At 40.8% G+C, this 23,795-nt stretch overlaps 3 protein-coding genes and 1 non-coding gene across 5 annotated transcripts; 3 read left to right on the top strand and 1 right to left on the bottom strand.

Annotated features, from left to right (window-relative positions):
- Positions 1-528: 528 nt before the first annotated feature.
- On the top strand, positions 529-7,941 carry cdca4 (cell division cycle associated 4). 2 transcript variants are annotated; one of them, XM_076107282.1, is made up of 3 exons: positions 531-684; positions 4,862-4,999; positions 5,329-7,941. In XM_076107282.1, exon 3 carries the CDS (start codon positions 5,338-5,340, stop codon positions 6,262-6,264), a length of 927 nt encoding a protein of 308 aa, XP_075963397.1. In that variant the 5' UTR covers positions 531-684; positions 4,862-4,999; positions 5,329-5,337; the 3' UTR covers positions 6,265-7,941. The 2 variants fall into 2 exon arrangements, with proteins under 2 accessions (XP_075963396.1, XP_075963397.1); XM_076107281.1 differs by lacking the exon at positions 4,862-4,999 and having other exon boundaries at positions 529-684.
- A 3,184-nt stretch (positions 7,942-11,125) lies between these two features.
- On the top strand, positions 11,126-15,344 carry LOC142967783 (SERTA domain-containing protein 2). Its single transcript, XM_076107358.1, has 2 exons — positions 11,126-11,245; positions 12,715-15,344. The coding sequence occupies exon 2, from the start codon at positions 12,719-12,721 to the stop codon at positions 13,487-13,489; it is 771 nt and encodes a 256-aa protein (XP_075963473.1). The 5' UTR covers positions 11,126-11,245; positions 12,715-12,718; the 3' UTR covers positions 13,490-15,344.
- A 1,924-nt stretch (positions 15,345-17,268) lies between these two features.
- trnas-aga (transfer RNA serine (anticodon AGA)) lies at positions 17,269-17,350 on the top strand. Its single transcript has one exon. It is a non-coding gene; the product is annotated as a tRNA-Ser (tRNA).
- Positions 17,351-17,957: 607 nt separating this feature from the next.
- LOC142967818 (uncharacterized) lies at positions 17,958-23,578 on the bottom strand. Its single transcript, XM_076107415.1, has 7 exons — positions 22,953-23,578; positions 22,004-22,336; positions 21,341-21,676; positions 20,674-20,799; positions 20,256-20,585; positions 19,842-20,165; positions 17,958-19,329 (listed from the first exon to the last, which is right to left on the bottom strand). The coding sequence occupies exons 1-7, from the start codon at positions 22,987-22,989 to the stop codon at positions 19,307-19,309; spliced, it is 1,509 nt and encodes a 502-aa protein (XP_075963530.1). The 5' UTR covers positions 22,990-23,578; the 3' UTR covers positions 17,958-19,306.
- Positions 23,579-23,795: the final 217 nt, after the last annotated feature.

Below are 23,795 nucleotides of genomic sequence, written 5' to 3'. Positions count from 1 at the left end.
TAATATCTGGTTCATAATATCTGGTTTATAATATCTGGTTCATAATATCTGGTTCATAATATCTGGTTTATAATATCTGGTTCATAATATCTGGTTCATAATATCTGGTTCATAATATCTGGTTCATAATATCTGGTTTATAATATCTGACAGATAACTATATCAGATAAAAGTATAGTGGAGTATAAGTATAAAGAAACATAATATATAATATACTTGGTTACATTCCACCACTGGGTGCTGCTTTTTATGTTTAGAATTTGTGAATATTCTGAATAATTACTCACTACTAATCATTTGTTTTTCTTTGATTCAAAAAATAAAAAGATTAGAGCAACTGCAGAACAAATATCATAAATAACTTGTGATATTTTAAAATTTTGTTTTTCTCGAGGCAAACTACAGGGTTTCATTTTGTTTGTCAAATTAAATCATTTATTGGAGGAGAGAAAAGAGAAAATCATTGCAGAAGAATCCCATATGTATGTTTTGTCGGCTCTCCCCTCCCCCTCCTTTCCTTCCCTCCTTTCCTTCCCTCCTGCCGTCCGCTCCGCAGCAGCAGGACGGAGGTAGTTCAGTTTTTTGAAGCCGTGGCATGAATGATCTCATCTGAACCTGATCTCCGCTTTCTCTCTGCCGTCGATCCTATGACCGAGACGGGAATATAATAACACAAACAACGAGGTGAGTACGTCCGACCACCCGGCGATTAGTCGACTTATAAACCAGCTGTAACCAGGTGATCGTTTGTTGTTTTTTGTAAAGGAACTTAACAGACACAGCCGCGGCGAAAACTCTCTTGTTTTTGGGCTAGAAAAGGAGGAAGGACCTCGGAGGATGTGTGGGTGGGCACTTTTAGGCTAATTAGCTTTAGCTAGCATTCATTTTTTTGTGTGATTAAATGGTAAAAACCTAAAAAATAAATAAACCAAACTGAGACGAATGCCAAGCGTTTTGTACCATCGCTTTATTTCCCTCTCCTCGTTTCACTGAACACCTTAGCCCCAGTTAGCTTAGCATAGCAGCTCGTAAAGCGTAAATCCATAGCATTAGCATAAGCTAGCCGGCTAGCTGTTAGCTACTAGCGCAAAATGGCCTCGTTGTCGCTCGCGATGCTGAAAAAGACAAAGCATGCGGCAGTCACGGCCAACGGCTCCTTTGACGGCTGTTTTACGGCTCTAAAAGTGGCGGCGGATAGTGTAAATATAATATTATTAATGGGGGAAATGTTTAAAAACACAACGCCGCCGTGTTTGTAAGTTGATTTATTCATTTAGTACGTTGAGCTGTGTGAAAGTGGTGTTTTTTTTCCAGTGTGCAGTGTGGGGGATGGGTCATGCTAGCAGCCATTGACGTAAAGTAGGAGCCATTGACGTAAAGCGAGGCTGCATTTTGTTTGGTTCCTAGCATAATACAAGAGCTCAGTTTAGTAGTGTTTTTACATACTACTGTATGTAGTAGCGCTGTTTGACACATATGTATGTGTATATATATATATGTGTATATATATATATGTGTATATATATATGTGTGTATATATATATATGTGTATATATATATATATGTGTATATATATATATATGTGTATATATATATATATGTGTATATATATATATATGTGTATATATATATATATGTGTATATATGTATATATGTGTATATATATATATATATATATATGTGTATATATATATATATGTGTATATATATATATGCGTGTATATATATATATGCGTGTATATATATATATATATATATGCGTGTATATATATATATATATATATATGCGTGTATATATATATATATATATGCGTGTATATATATGTGTATATATATATATATATGTGTGTATATATATATGTATATGTGTGTATATATATATGTATATATGTATATATATATGTGTGTATATATGTATATATGTATATATATATGTGTGTATATATATATATATATATGTATATGTATGTATGTATATATATGTATATGTATGTATGTATGTATATATATGTGTATATGTATGTATGTATGTATATATATATATGTGTATATGTATGTATGTATGTATATATATATATGTGTATATATGTATATGTATATATATATATATATGTATATATGTATATATATATATATGTGTATATATGTATATGTATATATATATATGTGTATATATGTATATGTATATGTATATATATATATATGTATATATGTATATGTATATATGTATATATATATATATGTATATATGTATATGTATGTATGTATATATATATATGTGTATATATGTATATGTATATGTATATATATATATATGTATATATGTATATGTATATGTATGTATGTATATATACATATATACATACAAGACTCCAATAGTATATTTGCACAATTTCAAAGAGTGATATATATATTTTTGTGACACTTGATTACTCATTTCCTGATATCGGCTAGACAAGTTTTTGAACACCACATGTGTGTCAGCATCTTCTTGTTAAATCTTGTCGAAACAGTGACTCAAATTTGCTACTCATGTCCTTTTTAAATTAGAATTTAACTGTGGATGTGTGGGTTTACATGATTGATTGTATTACATTGGACATGACAGTTAAGCATCTGTAGCAGACAACACATTTCTTCTAATAGATATGATTTAATCAGGTTTAATACCAAATAGGGTTTCACACACTCGGAATTTGCTTTGGTGTTTTTGGTGCATGATAATAAACAAAATAAAAGATAGAAAAACAAATAGAAGGGACAATAGAATTATGTAAAATACATTGTTTTTAAAATGATAGATCTGATACAGTTAATGCATGAATGTGCAGAACTACACAGTCTGAAGTAGAGAGAATATGTGCAATGTATATATGTGACAGATGTGTAGGCAGCTCAATAAACAACAATAAAGTTTATCATGTTTAAAAACTGTCAGAGGTTTTTGTTCACGTTCAGGCTGTAGTTCTTTATGTAAAGAGCTTACTACTGTTATTATAGTGCTGTGTTTTGTCCAAGAGGGTGTAAATGTAGTTGAAATTCTCAGTTGATTTAGGAGCAGCACTATTGGTGTCGGAGGTTTAATATATCTTTATTATTCATCCTTGTACATTCTGTGAGTTTTTGCATCAGTTGTACGCTTTATGTTTGTCTGCTACAGGTGCAACGTCGGAGTGATCCAGATTATTTACGATTAAATTAGTAGATTCATTGAGATTTAACCCCAAAATGCTAAACTATAGGGTGTTCAAAAACCACATATCTACTTGTGAAGAACAACTGTCATGTCCCAAACTGTTCTTTCCTCACTGTGCAGTGTGCTTTCTCCCAGGTTGTAGGTCTTCCTGGTTGCATATCATTTTCTTTTTTTACACGTTGTTGTTGTTTTTCCTTTAAGGAGGTAGTGCTCTCTAGTGTCTCTTGTTTAACAGGGGCCAGCCACAAACGCACCACACAAGAAGACAACATATGTCCGTAATTGCTTTCTCACCCTTTTTGTATTTTAGATCTTCGGGCACTTTCATAAATGACTCTTTTTTTCCTATTCTGTCCATTGTCAGGAAATGTTATTCCCGTTGCAAGCGAGGACTCAAAGAAAGTAACGGTTCCCAAGCAATTCAGTGTACCTTAGATCCTCCTCTTCTCTTCTTGGTATGGCTTCTATAATTCCTCTGATCAATCAGGTGAAGACAGTAGCTGTAATTTAATCTTGCTTCCTCATTTGATGTCAGGTTTTCATGTGTGAGAAGAAGCGCAGTCACTCCCCCTATTGAAGGCTGAAGTTTACAATCGATCCCCAGTTAGAAATCACTACTTTGTTTGATTATATGTTGATTCAATGTAAAATTATGTTTTCGTCATCCCAGTTCTTGGCTGTAAAATCTTGCACGGCACTCCTGAGTGTGTTCATTTTACGATGGTATGTAATTTGCTCAGATTATAGGGCCTTAGGTTTGCATTTAAAGTCAAACAAATTCTGTTTTATTGGAGGTGAATTGTGACAATAACAGCAGTGTTTCGTGCATTTAGTGTAATTTTGGTTTCCATAGGAAAGTGGGCAGATTTTTGTAAAATTGTTAACAACTCTTTGCTGTTTGCTTTCTTCTCTGTAAACCCTAATGCTATGCTTTCACAGTCCAACATGTGTCAATACTATTGCCATTGTATCCCTGGTTTAACTTGTTGGGATTATTTTTAAAGAAATGTATCACAAATGGACATTTGAACCAAGTGGACTCATTCACCCAAACGCCCTGCCAACAGAGACTCAGCCGGACACACTTTCTCTGTCTGGAAAGTGAAATGCCACAGGCTGCTGTTCAGAGCTCAGTCTCCTATTTACCTGCATCCCGTTTATTTTGGGGAGTCAGAGGGCCGATGATGTTGGCAGGAGTGTTCTTTTGTTCCTGTAAGACATCTGTGTGCTAAACGGTGTGTAATAAGGAAGTTGACTCTACTTTTCTTCCCCTCCCTCAGTGAAGAGAAAGTGAAAATCTTGTTCTGCTAGTTTTTGAAGCTCGGTGTGTCTGTGTGTGTAGACCCGGAAACCTGACATCCCGTGTAAATATTAGTGGTTCATGGTGGTATATTGTATTGTGATATTGTAAATGCTTTTATTTGTCATATTATCACTTTTACCCCTTAAAAGCACCTTATTGATTAGGATACTTTCTTGATCACAGGTGGCAGTGGGAAAGAATTGAAGTGCACTGATCATGTAACTTGCGTGCTGTGTTTGTTTTCCTGACAAAGGTCTCTCTAGTCTGTGCTTACTTTGATGCGGCGTTTGCATTTAGTTGGTAACCATGCTATTTTCGGTGGCTCAGTGGTCTGTTAAAAGTGTGGTTGTTCCGCCCAGCAGGAGTCTTGCTTCAGACTGGCCTAAAATGGGCAGAAATGGTGCTGAACAAAAGCTGCTTGTCGCTCGTACAAAAGTACTTGAAGCGTTGCAGCCGGGACCAAGCTGCATTGCTATTGCCTGTGCCTCTCAACAGGAAAGGTATAGCAAACTTTAAGAAAAAAACTACAACAAACAATTTACTGTTTACTGTAGTCCATGAAGAGTTTAAACCTGTAGAGTTTATTCATAAAGTCACAGCTGCTGCTGAGCAGCTTGTAGCCCTATCTCCCTCATGTCCATACACAAATAACACACCACATAGCCTCATTACATCACACACATTAATTACATGGCACTTATTCTTTTCACTATGATCTTAGCTAGTGAAATTCAGAAAATTTTGTGTTTTTGTCAGTGTGATAAATTAGTTGATGCTCAGAAGTGTTTGGATATCTGACCGTGTTTCTTTCTCCTCGCCGTCACCACAGAGAGACAACATGTTCCCGAAGGGCACCAAACGCAAGTTCTCAGACTCCGGGGAGGAGCCGGTCTCCAGCGGTGACCAGGTCCCGGTGGCCCCATCCGTGGCGGCTCGGACGCTGACGTCCTCCTACAGCCTGCAGCGGCAGGCGCTGCTCGACATGTCGCTGATCAAGCTGCAGCTCTGCCACATGCTGGTGGAGCCCAACCTGTGCCGCTCGGTGCTCATCGCCAACACGGTGCGGCAGATCCAGGAGGAGATGACCCAGGACGGCACCTGGCAGATCATGACCCAGGCTCTGGCGGCCGCCCAGTGTCCCACGGACCGCCTGGTGGCCACCGAGGTGCTATGCCGGCAGACAGACGCGGCAGCTCAGGCCGGGCAGAGCCCAAAGCCCTTCTCCGTGGTGGGTCTGGAGGAAGGCTACCACGCCGAGGAGGTGGTGATGGAGGGAGACGTGGAGACAGAGGTCACCATGTCCACTCTGTCGCCCGTCTCCCCCCAGCTGTCCTCTGCGTCGTACCTTGCAGGTCCCTTTGGCATGGGGCCCTGTTGGGAGGAGGAGGAGGAGGAGGAAGACGGTGAGTGCGAGGAGGACGAAGAGGAGGACAGCGAGGAGTGTGTGTCGGAAGGAGAGGAGGGTGACCGGGACCACCTGAGCGCAGACTCCAGGACAGGGGAGCAGGTTTTTGGGACTTTTGAGATCAAGCACCCGGTGCCGCCCCCTGACCCTGCGCTCGAGGAACTGTTTTCTGACGTGGACCCGTCCTACTATGACCTCGACACGGTGCTGACGGGCATGCAGAGCGCCCCAAAGATGGGGCCCTACGACCTGCTGGAGAGCCTTTCTTCTCACGGGCCCACGGCCCTCAGCTCCAGCTCGAGCTGCAGGTCAGACCTGAATGAACTGGACCACATCATGGAGATCATAGTGGGATCCTGAAACTCCGAACATTCCTCTGGCCTGTACTGATCCCTCAGACTCTTTCCAGACTATGCACAGTACACATGTGCATGTTCTGTATGTGGTATTGTTACACGTGGAGATTGTTGAAGGTTTTGGGGACAAGGTGGGAAATTAACAGCAAGCCAAGTAGATGTTGGGACGGGCTGTTAGAGGCGTAGTTAGTCCGCTCTAACGGCCTCTTAGGCAAGTCGGCAGCTGCTGTTGGGGCCTTCGTCTTTTATTCAAACAATGTAATTGGCAGTAAAAGTAGCGACGGTGAAATTAATGAATTTTGGGATTCACAAGCCTTGCTGGCCTTTGGGCGAAGCAGTTAGTTTCCTACTTTGTTGATGAAATCCAAAACTTGACAATATCTGTGAGAGGGCAAAGATAATTACCTATACCATGATGCATTCTTATTTACGTACTTTCCATGTTTACGTCTGTCATACATTCTGTCATACTAGCTCCTTCTGGTCGTACTCTGCCATTTTGTCCATTTCTATTTATTGTAACATGGACTGAGGAACAATTCATCACACTACATGCATCAGAAACCAGAACAAATTGTAAATCCAAATCTATGAATCAATGCATATTTTCCTAAAGATTTGAGCAATTATGAATGGAATATATGTATATGTACGTATGTGTATATAGAAATATATTTTTTTGCATTATACAGCTGGGGGGATTTTGCAAGTATCATTTGATATTATTATTATTTTTCCCTCCCAAGCGGTTTTTAAGATTTTAATGTAGCCAGACTCGAGACAGTGTCTTCCCATGGTTTGGTATAACAAGTCGACTGTAACAGGTGTCAGGCCTGGCATCGTCACACTTTAAAGGCGCTGTTCTTTCATTTTCTCAAAAGCTTTATGCAGGGCGGGGGGGGTTACTGCCAACCACCAACCAAACGCTGGTTAACATGTGATCCAGTAAGCTTCCCGCCCTGCTATTCATACAGATCTAATAACAATAACAACTGCTTTTTCCTAAAGCATCTGGAGAAACCCCGGGGTGATAACTGCATCAAGAAGCCATATTTCTTTCTCTCATTTGTTAGAACAACAAATGAAGAGTTCTGTGTGTCAACACAATCTAATTTATTGTTGTTTTATTTATTGTATTTATTATATCTAGGTACAGACATGCCATATTGACGTATCAAATCAACCACGAGGCCTGATGAAATTATATTTATCCAAATTTTGCCCTCCGTTTTGAATGCAGTACCTATTTATTCCTCACATTTTTTATTATTATTAGTAATAATAATAATATCCGGGTTACTATTCAAATCACTATGCAGCTCTGTCATACGTGTTTCAAAATGATTGTATACGACTCAAATGTCCTTTTAATTCCTTTATGCAAACAGTTGCCTTTCTCCTAAAGATGTGGAAAATCAAATGCATTTTTCAAAATTGTTCCTTATCATCGTGATGAAAAGATTTAACTCAGGCAAACAAAATGTATTGACAAAAATACAGTATTACGACACGCTTAATACCTTACCACAACACTCCTGAAGGATGTCACTCTGGTCTGAATGGGAGCTAGAACTTCAAAGACTAATTACCGTTGTAAAATGTATGCATTTTTTTATATTAAGGAAAAAACATTGTAGCATCTTTGTAAATATTTTTTATAATAAAAGGTGCAACTATTAAATTTTGGTGTCGGTTGGCTCACTTATTTTAGTATTGGACATAAAGTGTTAACTCTTCAGAGGTTTACTTTTTCTTAACGTTACAAAGTCTAGTTTTGACCTTTTTGATTTGGGTGAGCTGGAGGAAAAAGGCTGATAACCTTCAGTATTTTATTGTTGTGTAAAAGACTAAAGCCTTCATTCGTACTGCAGGAAAATGTCACAAATGTGTACTTTTTTCTGAGCCTTTTTAAAAAGGTAATTTCCCAAAACAGCTGTTCACGCTGGTATTGGATCGATACCATAGACTATATATAAGAAGAGGACGTAGGCACCCATTGGTTTGTAGACTGCCGCTTTGAAGCCTTGAATTCGGGGTTTTGTTTGTCGCCATCTTGGCCTTTTGCAACCAGAAGTGACATGAGAGGGCGGAGCTAAGTACAACCGGATGCTGAATTTTTAGGCCACCAAAAAGGTCAAACTTCCATGAACTGAACACACTGTGAAAGCGTTAAAGTTATAGGACGAAAACGGACAACTCCCAGACCGGACGACCCCATGGTAGAGACCTGTCAATCACCGTGTAGCCCCGCCCTAAAGCATCCCCTGCTTTATGGTCTGTTTGACTCTAAATGGACCATAATGTACTAAATGAACATCATGCTGTATTGAAGAAGACTTGAAACTAGAGATTGAGACCATAAACTCATGTTTACAATGTTTACTGAGGTAATGAATCAAGAGAGAAGTAGTCATTTTCTCATAGACTTCTATAGGACTATAGGCAAATAGACTATAAAACAGGGTATGCTTTAGGGCGGGGCTTACTGTGATTGACAGGTCGCTGCTGCTACTAGAGACGTGTACAGCGTCTGTCCGTCACTCCGCTTTGAAATGCCGATACTCACATTCAGGTATTGGAATTGGTATCAGGAAGAAACAAATTGACCCTTGACCGAGGTCACTATTTGGAACTGAAGTAGAGTAAATGGGCAGTTCCAGTGTGGCTGGAAATAGTAACTCAAGGACAATAAATAAATAAACAAATAAACAAATAAACTGTCAAAGGGTGCTTGTTTCATAAAGTTGTAGGTACTGCATGTTGGCCTGCCGCCTAGTCTTCGTTTGCCCATAGTTAAAGATTAATGGCCTCTGGGTGACTCAGCGAAAAGGCAGCCCGAGGGAGAGACGAGTCGTTACAGAAAGAGACTATTGTGTCCTAAAAACAGCAGCAGCGGAGAAAACACTAAATGTGATGCAGAAAACTCCTGCAAGACTCCTTCAAGAGGTGCACTTCTGAGACGTCTGTAACTCTCTCTCTCTCTCTCTCTCTCTCTCTATATATATATATATATATATATATATAACTCACTGTACTTCTAACACGTGTGTTGTTAGAAGTACTGTACTTCTAACACGTGTGTTGTCTGCTGTCAGACGACTGCACCGCCTTTAAAAAACGTTGGGTTCATAAAAGTTAATAAGTGATAACTTCAGGTGCTGCTCATAAACTTGAAGTCAAGAGAACTATTTCTGAAAAAATAAAAAACATTTGTGTTTGGGCATAATAACAAAATGAACCCTAAAGCTCGTTAACTTACTTTAAAATAACTACTGTACCAAAAAAATAACGTAAAATAAGGTTATGGGTTTGTTGCAAAATAACACTTTTTTTGTGTTATTTTACAACAAACCCTTAATTAGATAATGCCTGCATGCATAAAGGTTATAATATACTTATTAGATATTGTCTTTTAAAGTTTAAAGAGCTCAAAGACACGTCATGATTTCGGGGTTTTAATGTGTATTTTATTGGACATACAATTGTCCAAAAAAACTCCTCAAAATGTAGGTCAGCAAACATCATGAGAGATGTGTTTAGTTTCTGTTCAGCAGAAGAAGAAGAGGAAAGAAGAAGCAGAAGTGCAGCTGAGAGAGCTTCAAGAGGAAGAAGCTGAAAAACGTGAATGAAGAGTTTCCTTATTTGGTCTTTCCCCCCCTCCTCCTCCTCCTCCTCCTCCTCCTCCTCCTCCTCCTCTCTGAGTCATCTGTCTCTTTAAAATGCTGCGTTCAGGTGCTCACTGCAACTTCCTCTGCCTTCTAGATATGTCTAACACTGATATATAGATACTGGGTTGTTAATATTTTGATGCATAAATGCTTTTGAAATACATTTTTGCTTCTGTTTATTTCATTTGCACTCCCTGATATATATTAAAACTCACACGAGAACTTCTTAAATCACTGAGTCATGAGATATTTGGCATCTAAAAAGCATAAAAACAACATAGGAACACAGAGTTATTGTGTTACAAAAGGAACATGTGACAGCAGTTAAAGAGTTATTAATAACAATTTGATATTACAAAATACAGCATACTCTGCCCCTTTTCAGTGGGGGAATGTAACTAAGTACATTTACTCAAGTACTGTACTTTTTTAGGTGCTTGTATTTCATGTGACTATTTCCATTTCATGTTACTTTATACTTTTATACTCGACTTCATTTCAGAGCGAAATATTGTACTATTTACTCCTCTATATTTATCTGACAGCTACAGGTACTATTTACTTTTTAGATTAAGATATTACATCATAAACATGTGATCAGTTTGTGAAATATGATGTATTCTTATATATTAAAGTACCCAGTAAAGTAGTTCAAATGAGCTCCACATCGGCCAGTGTTATCACATTAGTAACACTGACACGGGGCTGTTTTACTGCGTAACGCGTATTTGTACACATGAAACTTTGAGTACATTTTACGGATAACACTAGTCTTTTAGTAACAGAGTATTTTTACTCTGTGGTATTATTTTAAGTAAATAATGTGAATTAGGGAATTACTTCTTCCATCAAGATCGACCATGTTCTTGTAGTGATTCAGGTTCCACACAATGAGTGAAGTTTCAGTTTTAGTGTTTGTATTCGTGTGTATTTTATACTACAATCAGGATTTCTATTCATATTGTATCACTTCTTAGACCTCTTTCATATTTAAAATCTAAATTTTCCTAAATCATATTGACCCCCCCCCCCCCCCCCCGCTCACGTGTGCCCCCGATGTTCTTTCAGATTTATTTTTTTCCTGAGCAGCACTTGAACGCAGCGGGAGCTCGCAGTCGGAACAAACGTCCGCACATTCGCTGCCCACGTGAGAGGCGTAGGCGGGAGCCTTTGACCGACGGCGGAACGGACCAATCACGAACACGCTCGTGAGCTGTGGGACTGGATCGAGCGTGCCTCATCTTTCCTCTGGGCTCGAGAGCAGAGGAACGCGGCGACGAAGACACGACGGATTCTAACGCCTCATGACACTTTAAGGTAGTTTTTAAACCTCTTTTTTAAACATTAGCTTATAATACCTTCATGTACTCTCTTTAAATGTGGTTCAAACTGGAAGCTAGTGTTTCCCCCATTCAAGTCCGTGAAGGGGTTCTTGTGTAAAATAAGTACGATGGTGTGACATTATTCTGGTTTATTTGACTACTTTAAAGAGAATAAACTGTAGGAACACGTTATTTAATCATTACTAAACTATAAGTCTTTACATGGGGGTTAAAGTCATCCAATTCGGCTTCATGTGTTCTTCAGTTGTTATTTGCACTATTGTTTAGTTAGTTAATGTAATATTATTCTATTTATTATATATATATATATATACATTATGCATTTTTATATTTAATATTTGTATTGCTTTGCTTTCCCTGTACCTACAAATGCTGCTGGAGCAAAAAAATGTCCCCGGGATTAATAATGTATCTATCTGTCTATCTATCTGTCTATCTATCTATCTATCTATATATCTATCTATCTATCTATCTATCCGTCTATGTATCTATGTATCTATTTATTTGGGAAAACTTTAAATAGACAATAACCTGAAGCATAGTCCTAGACTAAGTCATGGACTCATGTCTGGGTGGATGAGGACAGAGTGTGAGTGTCTCACAGTGAGTCACAGCAGATATTATACTTTTCAAATGTCTTCAATGGAATAAAACAAACTCGTTCACATTATAAAATGTTCACAGTTTGAGTTTTCTGGTGTTTATTTAGGAGCTGATCAAATGGAAAGTGAAGGAGAAACTAGCCATGTTTGCTGGGTTGGTGCCGTTACATAAACTAGATGCAAGGTTTATTACATAGTTTATTACATAGTTTATTACATAGTTTATTACATGGCTGCTTTAAGCTGCTGTCCTCAAAGCTGGTTTATAATTTGCTGTCAGACAGAAAGTCTGACTTTATGAATTACAGCTGAAACGATTAATGGATCTACAGAACATTTATAATCAATGAATCATTTAAAAAGAATGGTCCAATTACTTTTGTCTTCTAGGTGTTTAAATCCTCTCTCAAGATGAATATATTCCAATAAAAACATTTTCATAAACTTCATCCACACCCGTGATTATAAATACCTGCACACACACACACTTCATACACACACCCACACATATATATTCAAAATATGTAAATAAGGATTCATCAAGGAAATTATCAATAATTACATAATTGGTTGCTACTTGGCGTATCTCGTCAGTTTGAATGGATTTATTATTTAAATAAAGGAAGTAAAATGTCTCAGTTTCTACTATTTGTGTTAAAGTGTCTTATTTCCCCCCCAATCTGACTAAATGTCAATTCAGCATAAAACCACTGAATACTTGTGGTGTTTTGGGTTCGAAAATGTAAAAAATGTGAAGAAACCTGAATACATCATCTTGTAAAAAGCACGTTGGTGAGATGCGTTCCAGTGAGTTTGTTAATCTGTGTATCTGTCGATGTAGGTCGATGTTGGGCCGTGGTGTGAAGCGGAAGTGGAGCTGCCTGGAGGAGCTGGAGGCCGAGACCCTCCGTGCTGCAGAGAAGGAGCAGAATGTGGAGGGCGAGGCCGGGTTCCTCGCGGCTCCGTCCAAGTCCGACCTGAGCCATCTGCAGCAGCGTCAGCTGGTGCTCGGCCTCTGCATGGAGAAGCTCCGGGGCTACCAGGCCGGCATGGAGCTCAGCCTGCGTCGCTCCGTGCTGCTCATCAACACGCTGCGGCAGATCCAGGAGGACATGCAGAGCGACGGGGCGTCGGAGGCGCTGCTCCTCCACGGCGTCCACCGCGAGTCCTGCCTCCTCGGGGACGAGTTCGGAGAGGACGTGCCGGTTACGTGTCTCAGGTGTGCGGAGGACGACGTGGACGACTTGTCTCCGTCTCCTCCGCTGTCTCCAGAATTCTCTTCTCAGGAGGCCGACGGCTTGTCCGACCAGCAGAAATCACTACCCGCTGCTGCGGCAATCAACACTTTTAGCGACGCCGTAAACGCTATGGGCTACCTGGGCGACCTCGCCCTGGACATGGACATCTTTGAGGACATTGACACGTCGATGTACGAGACTTCGGATCTGCCCTCCAGCTGGGCGGCGGGCTCCCTGTGGCCCGTCAGTGTGTCGCTTTGGGCCGACGAGGACGTGAAAACGCGTTCCCCCGGCCACGGCGGAGCCGGGAGTCTCCAGTCGTGTCGGATGGACCTGAACGAGCTGGACCACATCATGGAGATCCTGGTGAAGACCTGATCCTCAAGCACGAACTCCTGAACATCTACTGCACACAAACAGTCTGATGACAGCTGAGGGGGCTGACCGTTGATCTTTAAGGCTCGGTTGAAAATTCGATTTAATTCTTGACACATAACTAATTTATAAGAAACCAACATCATCATCGCTATAGAGGAGGAATCTGGTTTCAGATATCTCATGAGATGAGTCCACTACTTAAGTGCTTTTATACTGTTTCTGGTTGTTATCACTCAGGTGGAGGCACACACAGATATTTTTCTACAAGTCTCAGTGGATTTAAACGGCGGGAAACTTCAGCTATCGAGTATTGTTATTCAAGAAATTCATTTTTTTTAACAGACAGAGAGACCAATTTCTGCAGCTACAGTTGCAGGAAATAGATTCGACGGCTCTGCAGCTTGTGTTTTGAGTAGTGAGTCAGTAATCTGTAGTAAAAAGCAGATGAGACACGTCTAGAGTGAGTCGGTGCACCAAAAGTATATCGCAACACTTGTGAGGTCACCGCGTAACAGCGCCTAAATACAAATGTACCTGTAAATTTCAAATCTCAGGATGAAGGAACCTGAGCGGCCATGGCTTTGTGTGTCTCTCACGCTGTCCGATCAGACTTTGGTTGATTATCAATTGAAATCCCTTCAATTACTTAAGAGGGAGTGAGCGTCGGCCAACCAGGAGGGCAAAGGCCGCGGTTTCCTTTCAGTATCGGGACTGAATGGTTGTTGTTAGACAGCAGCCGAAGCTCTTTGTGAACGTGTGTCTGTGTATTTATTAAAGGAGAATGTGAACCACTGAATCTGGTTCAGCCAAAGAAGTACGTTTCCAATCCCTGGAGATGAATTCCACATTTATGTTTGTATCACAAGAAACGGATGACTTCTTGCTGTTGAGAGAGGGTCAAATATTATTTATGAATGAAAAGTCAGCCACAAACTGCAGCAGATGTTATTTCTATGTAGAGTCTTTTGTTTGGGTGTGAGTGTAACTTCTGTAAATTCTTTATGGTCTTCTGCTTTGGGACAAACTACCAGAGTAACCATCACACCTTCCACCAGAAGTTCATCCTTCTCGGCAGCTTGTATTTAAACCCGTCATGATCTACGTATGAAACATGTATTTTAAATAATGTAATCTCGGTCCGGTTCTGACGGAGGAGCTGATCGCCTCCAGTCAACAACCAGGACTTTTGCCATGTCTCACAAGTGTAAAATGATGACAGAAGCCTGTGTATTTGTGACGATGGTATGGATTTCTACTGCAATGTTTTTCTATGTGTTTCTACCTGGACCTGAAGCAGATGTTGGACCTTCATAATCTGTGGTTTGCTCCTGTTCTACCTCCTGATGTCCGTTTGTTGTTGGTGAACCCGGACACTCCCGTTTCTCATCTTTCTTTTCACCGTCCTCGTCCTCGTCCTCGTCTCTGTCTCTGTCTCTGTCTCACCATGTGCCTTACTACTGGACCTACTCCTTCATTCGTGTGGAGGTTTTATGTGGTTGTAAAGCACCGAAAGCCAGAAGCCTCCATCGTTTCTTCCCTCTTCTTGGCCTGTCTCTGTTTTTCCCCTGTGCTCGGTGAACACTTGTGCATATGAGCTTAACGTATCCTGACAGGACGACAGTAAACTAGCTGAGGGAGGAGGTGGCAGCGAGGAGGGAAGAAGAGGAGGAGGAGGAGGAGGGAGGAAGCAGCTTGCGTCACTAGTTCAGTGGGAGGGGCTTAGAGCTTGTTTTGCACAGACTCAGACCACCGACCAATCAGGAGAGAGATGTGCGAGGAGCAAACTGCTCCTCTAACAACTTGTTTTTGCTCTGCACAGAAATACAGTGTTCAGAAATAAAACCACTTCTCTGTTGTTGTTTTTATTATTTTATTTTGTATTTATAATCTATCAGAGAGGACTCTACGGTGTTATTTATACCGGAGAGTGTCAGTCTGGTCTGTAAAGCATAAACTACATGTAACTGAAGGATGGGAGATGATGAATAATAATGTATTCTATTTTTTGTGGAAGATTTTATAGATTTTATTCAATAATACAGTAAAACAAAAATACACAAACTGCCTCGTGTGCGTCTTTATTCTTTACACCTCATTACATAACAGACCTGTTTGTGTGTTTAAAGACACGAACATCACGTCCAGATTACAATAAACTGAGACAAATTATTACACATAATGTCTGCCACCCTCTCATAAACCGTGCCTTACTGCACACCTCCCATGCATACACAATGAGGTGTTAGTCACTACACTACTGACTGCATGTGCTGCATGGGTCATGGGTTTTTTTGCCCTGCTTTTAAGCTACGGCATTGGAGCTCCTTACAGGCAGTACACAGCCTGGGAAGCTTAGCTGAGGGCAAAATCTCCCTTGCATATATTATTTCCATAGGAGTCAAAAGGAAGCCAAGGCTGCCCTCTGGTGGCTGTGTTACTGAAGAACCGATGTGAGCTGAAGGTAAGCATGACGGTGCAGATTTAAAATGTATATTGAGTGGTGTGAGTTGATGCTGTGGTCCGTTGTTTTTGCTGCTTCATCACAAACAAAGATTCTTGCACAAAGCCAGCGTTTTGATTAAAACATGTAAAGTATTTGTGTTTAACGCTCACCTCTCTGCTGCAGACACATCAGCAGTAATACATCAGTACAGGTATTCAAACCCTGTACTTTATGATGGAAAAATACTGCATTACAGAAAAGGACCTATTATCTAATTTAGTTGAGTATTAAAAGTAGTCATCATTACATTATTGACGGTATTTAGGAGGTGCATCATGTTCTGTTTGTCTTAGTTTCATAGAAGCCCTTCTAGAGACTTGTGTTATAAACGAACGTTCACTATAAACACTGTGACACTTGCATTGGATATCTGTTTTAAGAGAGAGAGAGAGACAGACAGACAGAGAGAGACAGACAGACAGACAGAGAGAGACAGACAGACAGAGAGAGAGAGACAGACAGAGAGAGAGAGACAGACATACTCACAGACAGAGAGAGACAGACAGACAGACAGACAGACAGGAGGTCTAACAATGCCTTTGACTGAATATCTCCAAATCATTCAGTTATGAGACAGACAGACAGTTAGATGGAGTGAGTGAGTGAGACAGACAGTTAGATGGAGTGAGTGAGACAGAGAGACAGTTAGATGGAGTGAGTGAGACAGACAGAGTTAGATGGAGAGAGTGAGACAGACAGTTAGATGGAGTGAGTGAGTGAGACAGACAGTTAGATGGAGTGAGTGAGACAGACAGACAGTTAGATGGAGTGAGTGAGACAGACAGAGTTAGATGGAGAGAGTGAGACAGACAGTTAGATGGAGTGAGTGAGACAGACAGACAGTTAGATGGAGTGAGTGAGACAGACAGACAGTTAGATGGAGTGAGTGAGTGAGACAGACAGTTAGATGGATTGAGTGAGACAGAGAGACAGTTAGATGGAGTGAGTGAGTGAGACAGACAGTTAGATGGAGTGAGTGAGACAGACAGAGTTAGATGGAGAGAGTATATGTTTTTGGGACCCCTTGCAAACAAGATGGTACATCTCAAGGGGTTTATCCTCATACATTTCACACTACACTGTGTCAACATATAGAGCCAGATCAATCTAAACTAAATATGGAGAAAATAAATGATTATATTCAATGAGAATAATGTGGAACAATATCAAAATAATGAAAGTTGTTTGTATAAAGACAAGTCAAACATAATTACGGCTACATTAAAATGTTATGTCACTGTTTATGGTCATTTGTTGGCCTCTCTTGTGCCATCCGGTTGTCGTGGCCGAGTGGTTAAGGCGATGGACTAGAAATCCATTGGGGTCTCCCCGCGCAGGTTCGAATCCTGCCGACAACGTGATCTTTTTTTCCTAATACAATCAACTGCTGTCATTGGAAGATAGATTGGTAGATAGATGCTTTATTGTTCCCAATACGACACCAGCAAACAAGAGGACAGAAGAATACAGGACAGGTACTACAAATATAAATCCCATTAACAGACACAGGATCTCTATCGTCTGTCTCATGGGACTACAGATTATGGGATGGATCACAGAGGATTCTCTTGACCTGTTTCAGATCAAACTTTATTTTTTACTGATGAGTCAAACGTGATAACTTTCAGGTTTTCACTCTAGAGACAAACTTTCAAGCAGCGATTACAACTTCATCAGTAAAACATTATTTTTGTGTGCAGAATGCTAAATAAACTGCTTCTCTATAGAAATTTTAAAAAGTAAAAGTAGTCCCTCTACATCGACAGATTCCTATATTTTTTATTTCCAAAGATAAACAAACACAACGATGAAGACACATTGTAGTGGCAGCTTATTTTACCGTCCTTCTTGGCCACTTCTTGCAGGATGTAAAGGGTTCTGACTCGCGTAGACTACCATGTCCAATTTACGTGCTCTTGCAGGCTAAACTTTTCTTGCTAGCTGTCCAAAGATGAGGCTCGTAGCTCGTAGTTAAAAGTAGTTTTATTCCATGTAAAAAATAAACAAAATCCTTATGTAATAACTAAAGTACTAAAACATTGATCTTATGCTGGCTATAACTAAAAAGTCTATAATCTGCGTTCTATAATCTGCGGCAGAAAAATTGTTGCTCCACATCCTGCTCCATTAAAGCCTAACTTGCACTGAAAACTCACTTAAAGGAGTCAACCAATAATTATCCAATAGCAGGACAGAATAGAGGAGCCTTTATCTTCAAAGGGCAAAAACACACATTTGAAGCACATTTTACAACATGACCAATCTTTTAACTCTATTATATGGTAAACATTCTAAAGAGCATAACACACATACTTTTGCAATAAACATAAAATACAAAAACTGTTAAGAATACAAAATGGCTCTTACACACATAATGGAGAACTCAGAGGGGAGTCTTCAGTGTAGCTGGCATGCTAATGTTAGCCACCGCTAAGCATTCAGGACTCACAAGGTTCATTTATTTATTTATTTTTGTAGTCCCATTTTACTTCAAAAGAAAAACCAAACAATATGTGGAGGACAACTTTAAGAGTCTCGCACCTCTGAAGTCTGCTGGTTCATCAGCTGATTACTTCTGATTACTTCTGGGTGGGTTTTGTCTTTTAATCTCCGTTTGGCTCTTTGCAGGCACCTCTTGTCACCAATATCACCGATGCTCAGTAGATGAGTACCAACGATGTTCTGGCTTTAATCCCCCGTTATAGAGCTCTATTCTCCTGGACCCTGAACATCTCATGACAGTTTGTAATGTTTGCAGTCAGGATGCTTTTTATTGCTCCTCAGTAAAAGTTAACAAGACCAGGATGTAGATGTGAGGACCACGTCACCACGAAGACCACCAAGCTACTGATCTTCATCCCCAACGTGAAGACGGAGAAAACCACCAAAAAGCTCCCCAACAAACAGGATACAGGTGCTGCATCCTAAAGCCTAAAGACCACCACAGCCAGGAGGACAGAGGAACATCTCAAGACAAGAACCGGACTCCAATCCACAGGGACAGAGGAAAGGCCCAAAAATACCCGGAGAGACTCAGAGCTGCAAGACTTGTAGAAAGAATTGAAATAAGCTGACAGGAAGCAACAGCCCAGGTTTAACAAAGAGTGAGATGGCGTCTTCTGCAGGACACGCGATGTTAGGAGACGCCATCTCAAAGTCAAAGTCACGTGACCGCCGGTTTAAACACATCCAAACCATCATGTCTCTTTCACAGAAGATGTGACAGAGATGGACAGTAAGAGGAAGGAGTTCCACAGAGGACATTAGCTGGTTCAGTGTTCAGGGGTGGCGTTTGGTTCAAGCTCCATTCTTCTTTAAAACCCGAACCATCCTCTCTCTGTGAAGAAGAGACAACAGGTGGTCACAACACATGGAATCTGTGACATTACCGGCTTCATGCATCTGTTAAAGTGACGTCTTTTCTGTCGTTCGGACGGAGAAACAGGCTCAGTGCTCACTGATATTTAGCACTTGGTCTCCAGGACCCTGTGGACACTTAAGGACCTGTATGTCCTTTAGAAGAATAACTACAGAAGTGTTGTTACTGAAGAACACAAGTTACGCAACATTGACTTCTCATTTCATATTCTCAGGAACAAAGACCCGTGTTTGACCCGTCCACCTCCACTCACGTCTGCTCTATTTGGGCTTTTGCCATCTTTATCTTTATACTTTTACCAAAATACTTCCCTGATACATCAATGAATTACATTATTTTTGTAGGTATAGCTACGAATACAGGACGAGACCAGTCTAGGACAGTAGACCACAACATCAGCTGTACAGCATTGCTGTAGCGGTCTACTGATGGTAGGGATCTGATCCCTGACCTGTAACTTCAGTACCTACCTTTGACTCTGAGCAGCACTTCTCTCTTCCATATGATGTCCTCGTCCCTGCGGACAGTGCAGACGTATAGACCGAAGTCTACGTTAGTGAGGTTAAACAGGGTCAGGCTCAGATCTCCAGTTTGCAGCGGGTTTTCCTTCATCGTTGTGCGGCCTCTGTAAGAGTGGTCTTGCTCCTCAGGCCGGTATCGCCCGTTCTTAAACACATGGACCATCATGTATTTGCGCCACTCCACTGTCGCATCTCCAGGCAGCCGACCTCTAGTTTTGAAGGGCAGCGTGACAGATTCAGCCAACTTCCAGACCTCCACCACCTCCTGGACAACTAAGAGGGAAACAGAGCACAACATCATTTTTAATTTTCACGGCAGCAGCAGTGATACTGATGGCAGCAGGACCAGTGGCCCACACTGACCGTTGACTCTGAGCCGTACTACTTTCTGGACCAGTATTTCTCTGTCCTTGTGGACGGTGCAGATGTAGGAGCCACTGTCTCTGAAGCAGGGGTTCCTCAGGGACAGACTGAGGTCTCTAGTTTTCAGTGGGACCTTTTCCATCTTTGTGCGGTCGCAGTAAAACTCGTCTTGTCTGACTAGATAGTTGCCGCCGTTCCGATACTCGTGGACCTTCATGAGCTCGGGGGCACAGCGGGTCCACTCCACTGTGGTGTTCTCAGGCAGCTGGTTACTGGATTTGAAAGGAAGCTTGACAAACCACACCCCCTCTTTCACCTCCACCCTGGAGACTGAGAGGAGAACAAACCACAACATCAGCTGCACAAACACAAACTGTACTAGAGGCCCTCACAGGTCCTGTGATGACATACAACATACCTGGGATGGTGTAGTACAGAATATATGCTAGTAGGCCCAAAGCCAGTAGAACAACCAGTAGAAAAACCATTAGAAAGAAACGTAGAAGAAACTGTAGAACAACCAGAAGAGTCAAACTGGGCGGTTCTGTGGGCGACATAATCAACAACATGAACTTCATATGATCCTGAAATAATCTTTTTAAATATTCATTAAACATTTTTAACAGACGTATTAAGAGAACTGGATATCATGATCAAAAATGTTGTCCTACACTACACTGCCGTCATTGTGTCCTTCATCATCATCTTGTATTCTGCTGCCACTGCCAAAAACATGGGCAGACTGAAACCTGTACCCCTCCAAAACCCTGTGGACCCTCCAGGACCTGTAAGCCTCTAGGACCCTATGGACACTACAGGACCTGTACACCTCCAGGACCCTGTGGACCCTACAGGACCTGTACACAGCTGCATGCCCTATGAACAGCTGGTACTAACAAGACAATGACGCCATCAACAGGTGGCAATTCATGCCCCAGTTTATTTTAACATAATAACAAATTTAACTGGTCCTCTTTGGCTCCTACACACAGTATCCAGTTCTGATAATACATCCATGTCCACCCATCTCCAGCAGTGACCTCTGACCTCTGGCCTTGTATGTACAGAAGGGAATTGTTCCTTACCCGTGACCTGCAGACGGACAGCTATCCGTCTTATTTCAAATTCATTTCTGTAGCTGATGCAGGTGTAGAGGCCGCTGTCCGAGAGGCGGGGTTCTTTCAGGGTGAGGTTGAAGTCTCCAGTTGTCAGAGCGTCAGCTGACATCGAAGTCCGACTGCTGTAATGCTGGTTTTGAAAACGAGGCACAACATAGTCCTTATACTGGTGGACGGTCGAGGGATTGAAACCGAAGCGGCTCCACACCACTTTGGTGACATGGTGGAACCAAGGTGCTTGGCAGGGCAGCAGGACAGACTCCACCCCCTCAGACACCTCCACACCTGAAGCATGCTGGGAAACTGTGAGGACACACAAACAATGAGGTTGCCTCAGTTATTAATGTTATCTCCACTTATTTTTCACACATCAAAAAATACAACTTTTATAAAGTATATATATTCACATATATACAGAGACACTTTTACTGACACATATTCTGCCCTAGAGGGTATTTTATCACGTTTAATCTACCATAGGCTCATCCAAGAGGGCACTTATGCTTTGTTTTTTTCAAAACATGAAAGGGGGCGGTAGGTTTGTTCCTCACCTATGACAATCACCGGTGTGTATAGATGTCTCTCTTTTCACCTCTGGCCTTGTATGTACAGAAGGGAATTGTTCCTTACCTATGACCTGCAGACGGACAGTTATCTGTCCTATTTCAACTTCATTTCTGTAGCCGATGCAGGTGTAGTGGCCGCTGTCCGAGAGGCTGGGTTCTTTCAGAGTGAGGCTGAAGTCTCCAGTTGTCAGAGCGTCAGCTGACACTGAAGTCCGTCTGCTGTAATGCTGGTTTTGAAGATAAGGCTCATCTTTGTCCTGATGCTGGTGGACGGTGGAGGGATTGGAACCAGCGAGGCTCCACACCACTTTAGTGACAGGGAACCAAGGTACCACGCAGGGCAGCAGGACAGACTCCACACCCTCAGACACCTCCACACCTGAAGCATGCTGGGAAACTGTGAGGCCAGACACACAATGTGGATGTCTCATTTATTATGATATGGACACTTTTACCTTCATGTACTTAGATATAGAAGGACATTAAAGTAGACAAAAGCTAGATAAATAAATATTTAAATACTCTAAACAACTAAAATTAATGTTGAGTTGTTTCATTTTAGACATAATTTTTACACAAACCTTCAACAATAACTAACATACAGAGAGACTAAATGAAACATCAATATTTTAACGTCCCACTTCTTCTCAAAAAGAGATTGAATATGTGGACAATATCACAATACAGAGGTGGAAGAAGTACTCTGGTCTCTACAGTTTAGAAATACTCTGCATTCAGAATGTTACTTAGTAAAAGTACAAAAGTATTATCATCAACATATACTGAGAGTACCAAAAGTATATTTAACATATTCAATAAAAGGTGAAACAGGAGAATAGTTCTGTGTCTGATTGAACTGCTTATTACCAATATGTTATTATGTAAACTCAATGATACACAGAACACAATGCAAACTACTGTGATATAAGGATTTCTTTTGATTGTGTTGAAATGTCTTCATTTTAAAGAGAAACTTTGAGCTGCTGATGAAAGTGAGCCTGAAGGTTACTCACCGAGTCCGAGGATCACAAACACCACACACACCTTCATCTCCACGAAAGAAGAACAAACAGTCTCTTCTTCTTCAGAACCACAAGTTTATCACGTTCCTGCTCCCAATAAACCCACTCACAAAGTCACTTTCGTTTTAAAGTGAAGAGCTTGTGACACATCCAGTAGGCGGACACGTTTATGTGTTCAATAACCTGACAACAGACAATGACGTATTTTCAATATCTTTTCATAAAACATAAAAGGCATGAAGACCCAACAGGATAGAAAGACAGGAGTGCCGTGGTAGCTGAGTTGTTACGGTGCAAACAACATTCCCAGTGAGCACAGTCCCGGTGTAACGTCTCTCCTGGTTTCTCCTCCGTGCGCAGCAGCTGTTTTCTGCCTCTGTCGACAGATTCGTCAAACATTCACAAACATATTGCTGGAGATCTATAAACCACATCTCATATTCATTACGTGGATTACGATTGTATAAGTGAGCACCACATCACAGCCACATATGAAGAAATACATTGAAGGACATATATTCACGGAAAGATCACAACCACCTGGATTCGAACTCTGTCGAGCAAAATAGTAATAAACCCAAAGACGGTCGCGCAACGCGATCCGCCACTTACTCTTAACGAAAGCAAATTGTGCAAAGTGTGAAACTTGTGAAAGTGTGAAGGTTTTTTTGTCTCAACTCTACAGTTTAAATCGAGCAAAATACAAACAAAGGCAACAGTGACACCAAGCGGTGATATTAGAAAACACACATTGAATCAAGGTTCAAAAGATAAGAATAAGATAAGATAAGATAATATAAGATAATATAAGATAATATAAGATAAGATAAAATA

This window comes from Anarhichas minor, unplaced genomic scaffold (genome assembly GCF_050575085.1).
Source record: "Anarhichas minor isolate MPS153535 unplaced genomic scaffold, ASM5057508v1 ptg000038l, whole genome shotgun sequence".
NCBI classification, from domain to species: domain Eukaryota; kingdom Metazoa; phylum Chordata; class Actinopteri; order Perciformes; family Anarhichadidae; genus Anarhichas; species Anarhichas minor.
Note: the sequence above shows the minus strand (reverse complement) of the source record. Positions and strands in the feature narration are given on the sequence as shown.

What these genes read in the sequence shown, in the direction of transcription:
- LOC142967783 (XM_076107358.1), top strand. Translation starts at nt 12,719, where the DNA reads ATGTTGGGCCGTGGTGTGAAGCGGAAGTGGAGCTGCCTGGAGGAGCTG.
- LOC142967818 (XM_076107415.1), bottom strand. Translation starts at nt 22,989, where the DNA reads ATGAAGGTGTGTGTGGTGTTTGTGATCCTCGGACTCG. An exon ending in AGTACGGCTCAGAGTCAACG is followed by an intron (nt 20,166 to 20,255) that starts GTCAGTGTGGGC and finishes TTTCCCTCTTAG; the next exon opens with TTGTCCAGGAGGTGGTGGAG. An exon ending in AGTGCTGCTCAGAGTCAAAG is followed by an intron (nt 19,330 to 19,841) that starts GTAGGTACTGAA and finishes TCTTCTTCACAG; the next exon opens with AGAGAGGATGGTTCGGGTTT.
- cdca4 (XM_076107281.1), top strand. Translation starts at nt 5,338, where the DNA reads ATGTTCCCGAAGGGCACCAAACGCAAGTTCTCAGACTCCGGGGAGGAG.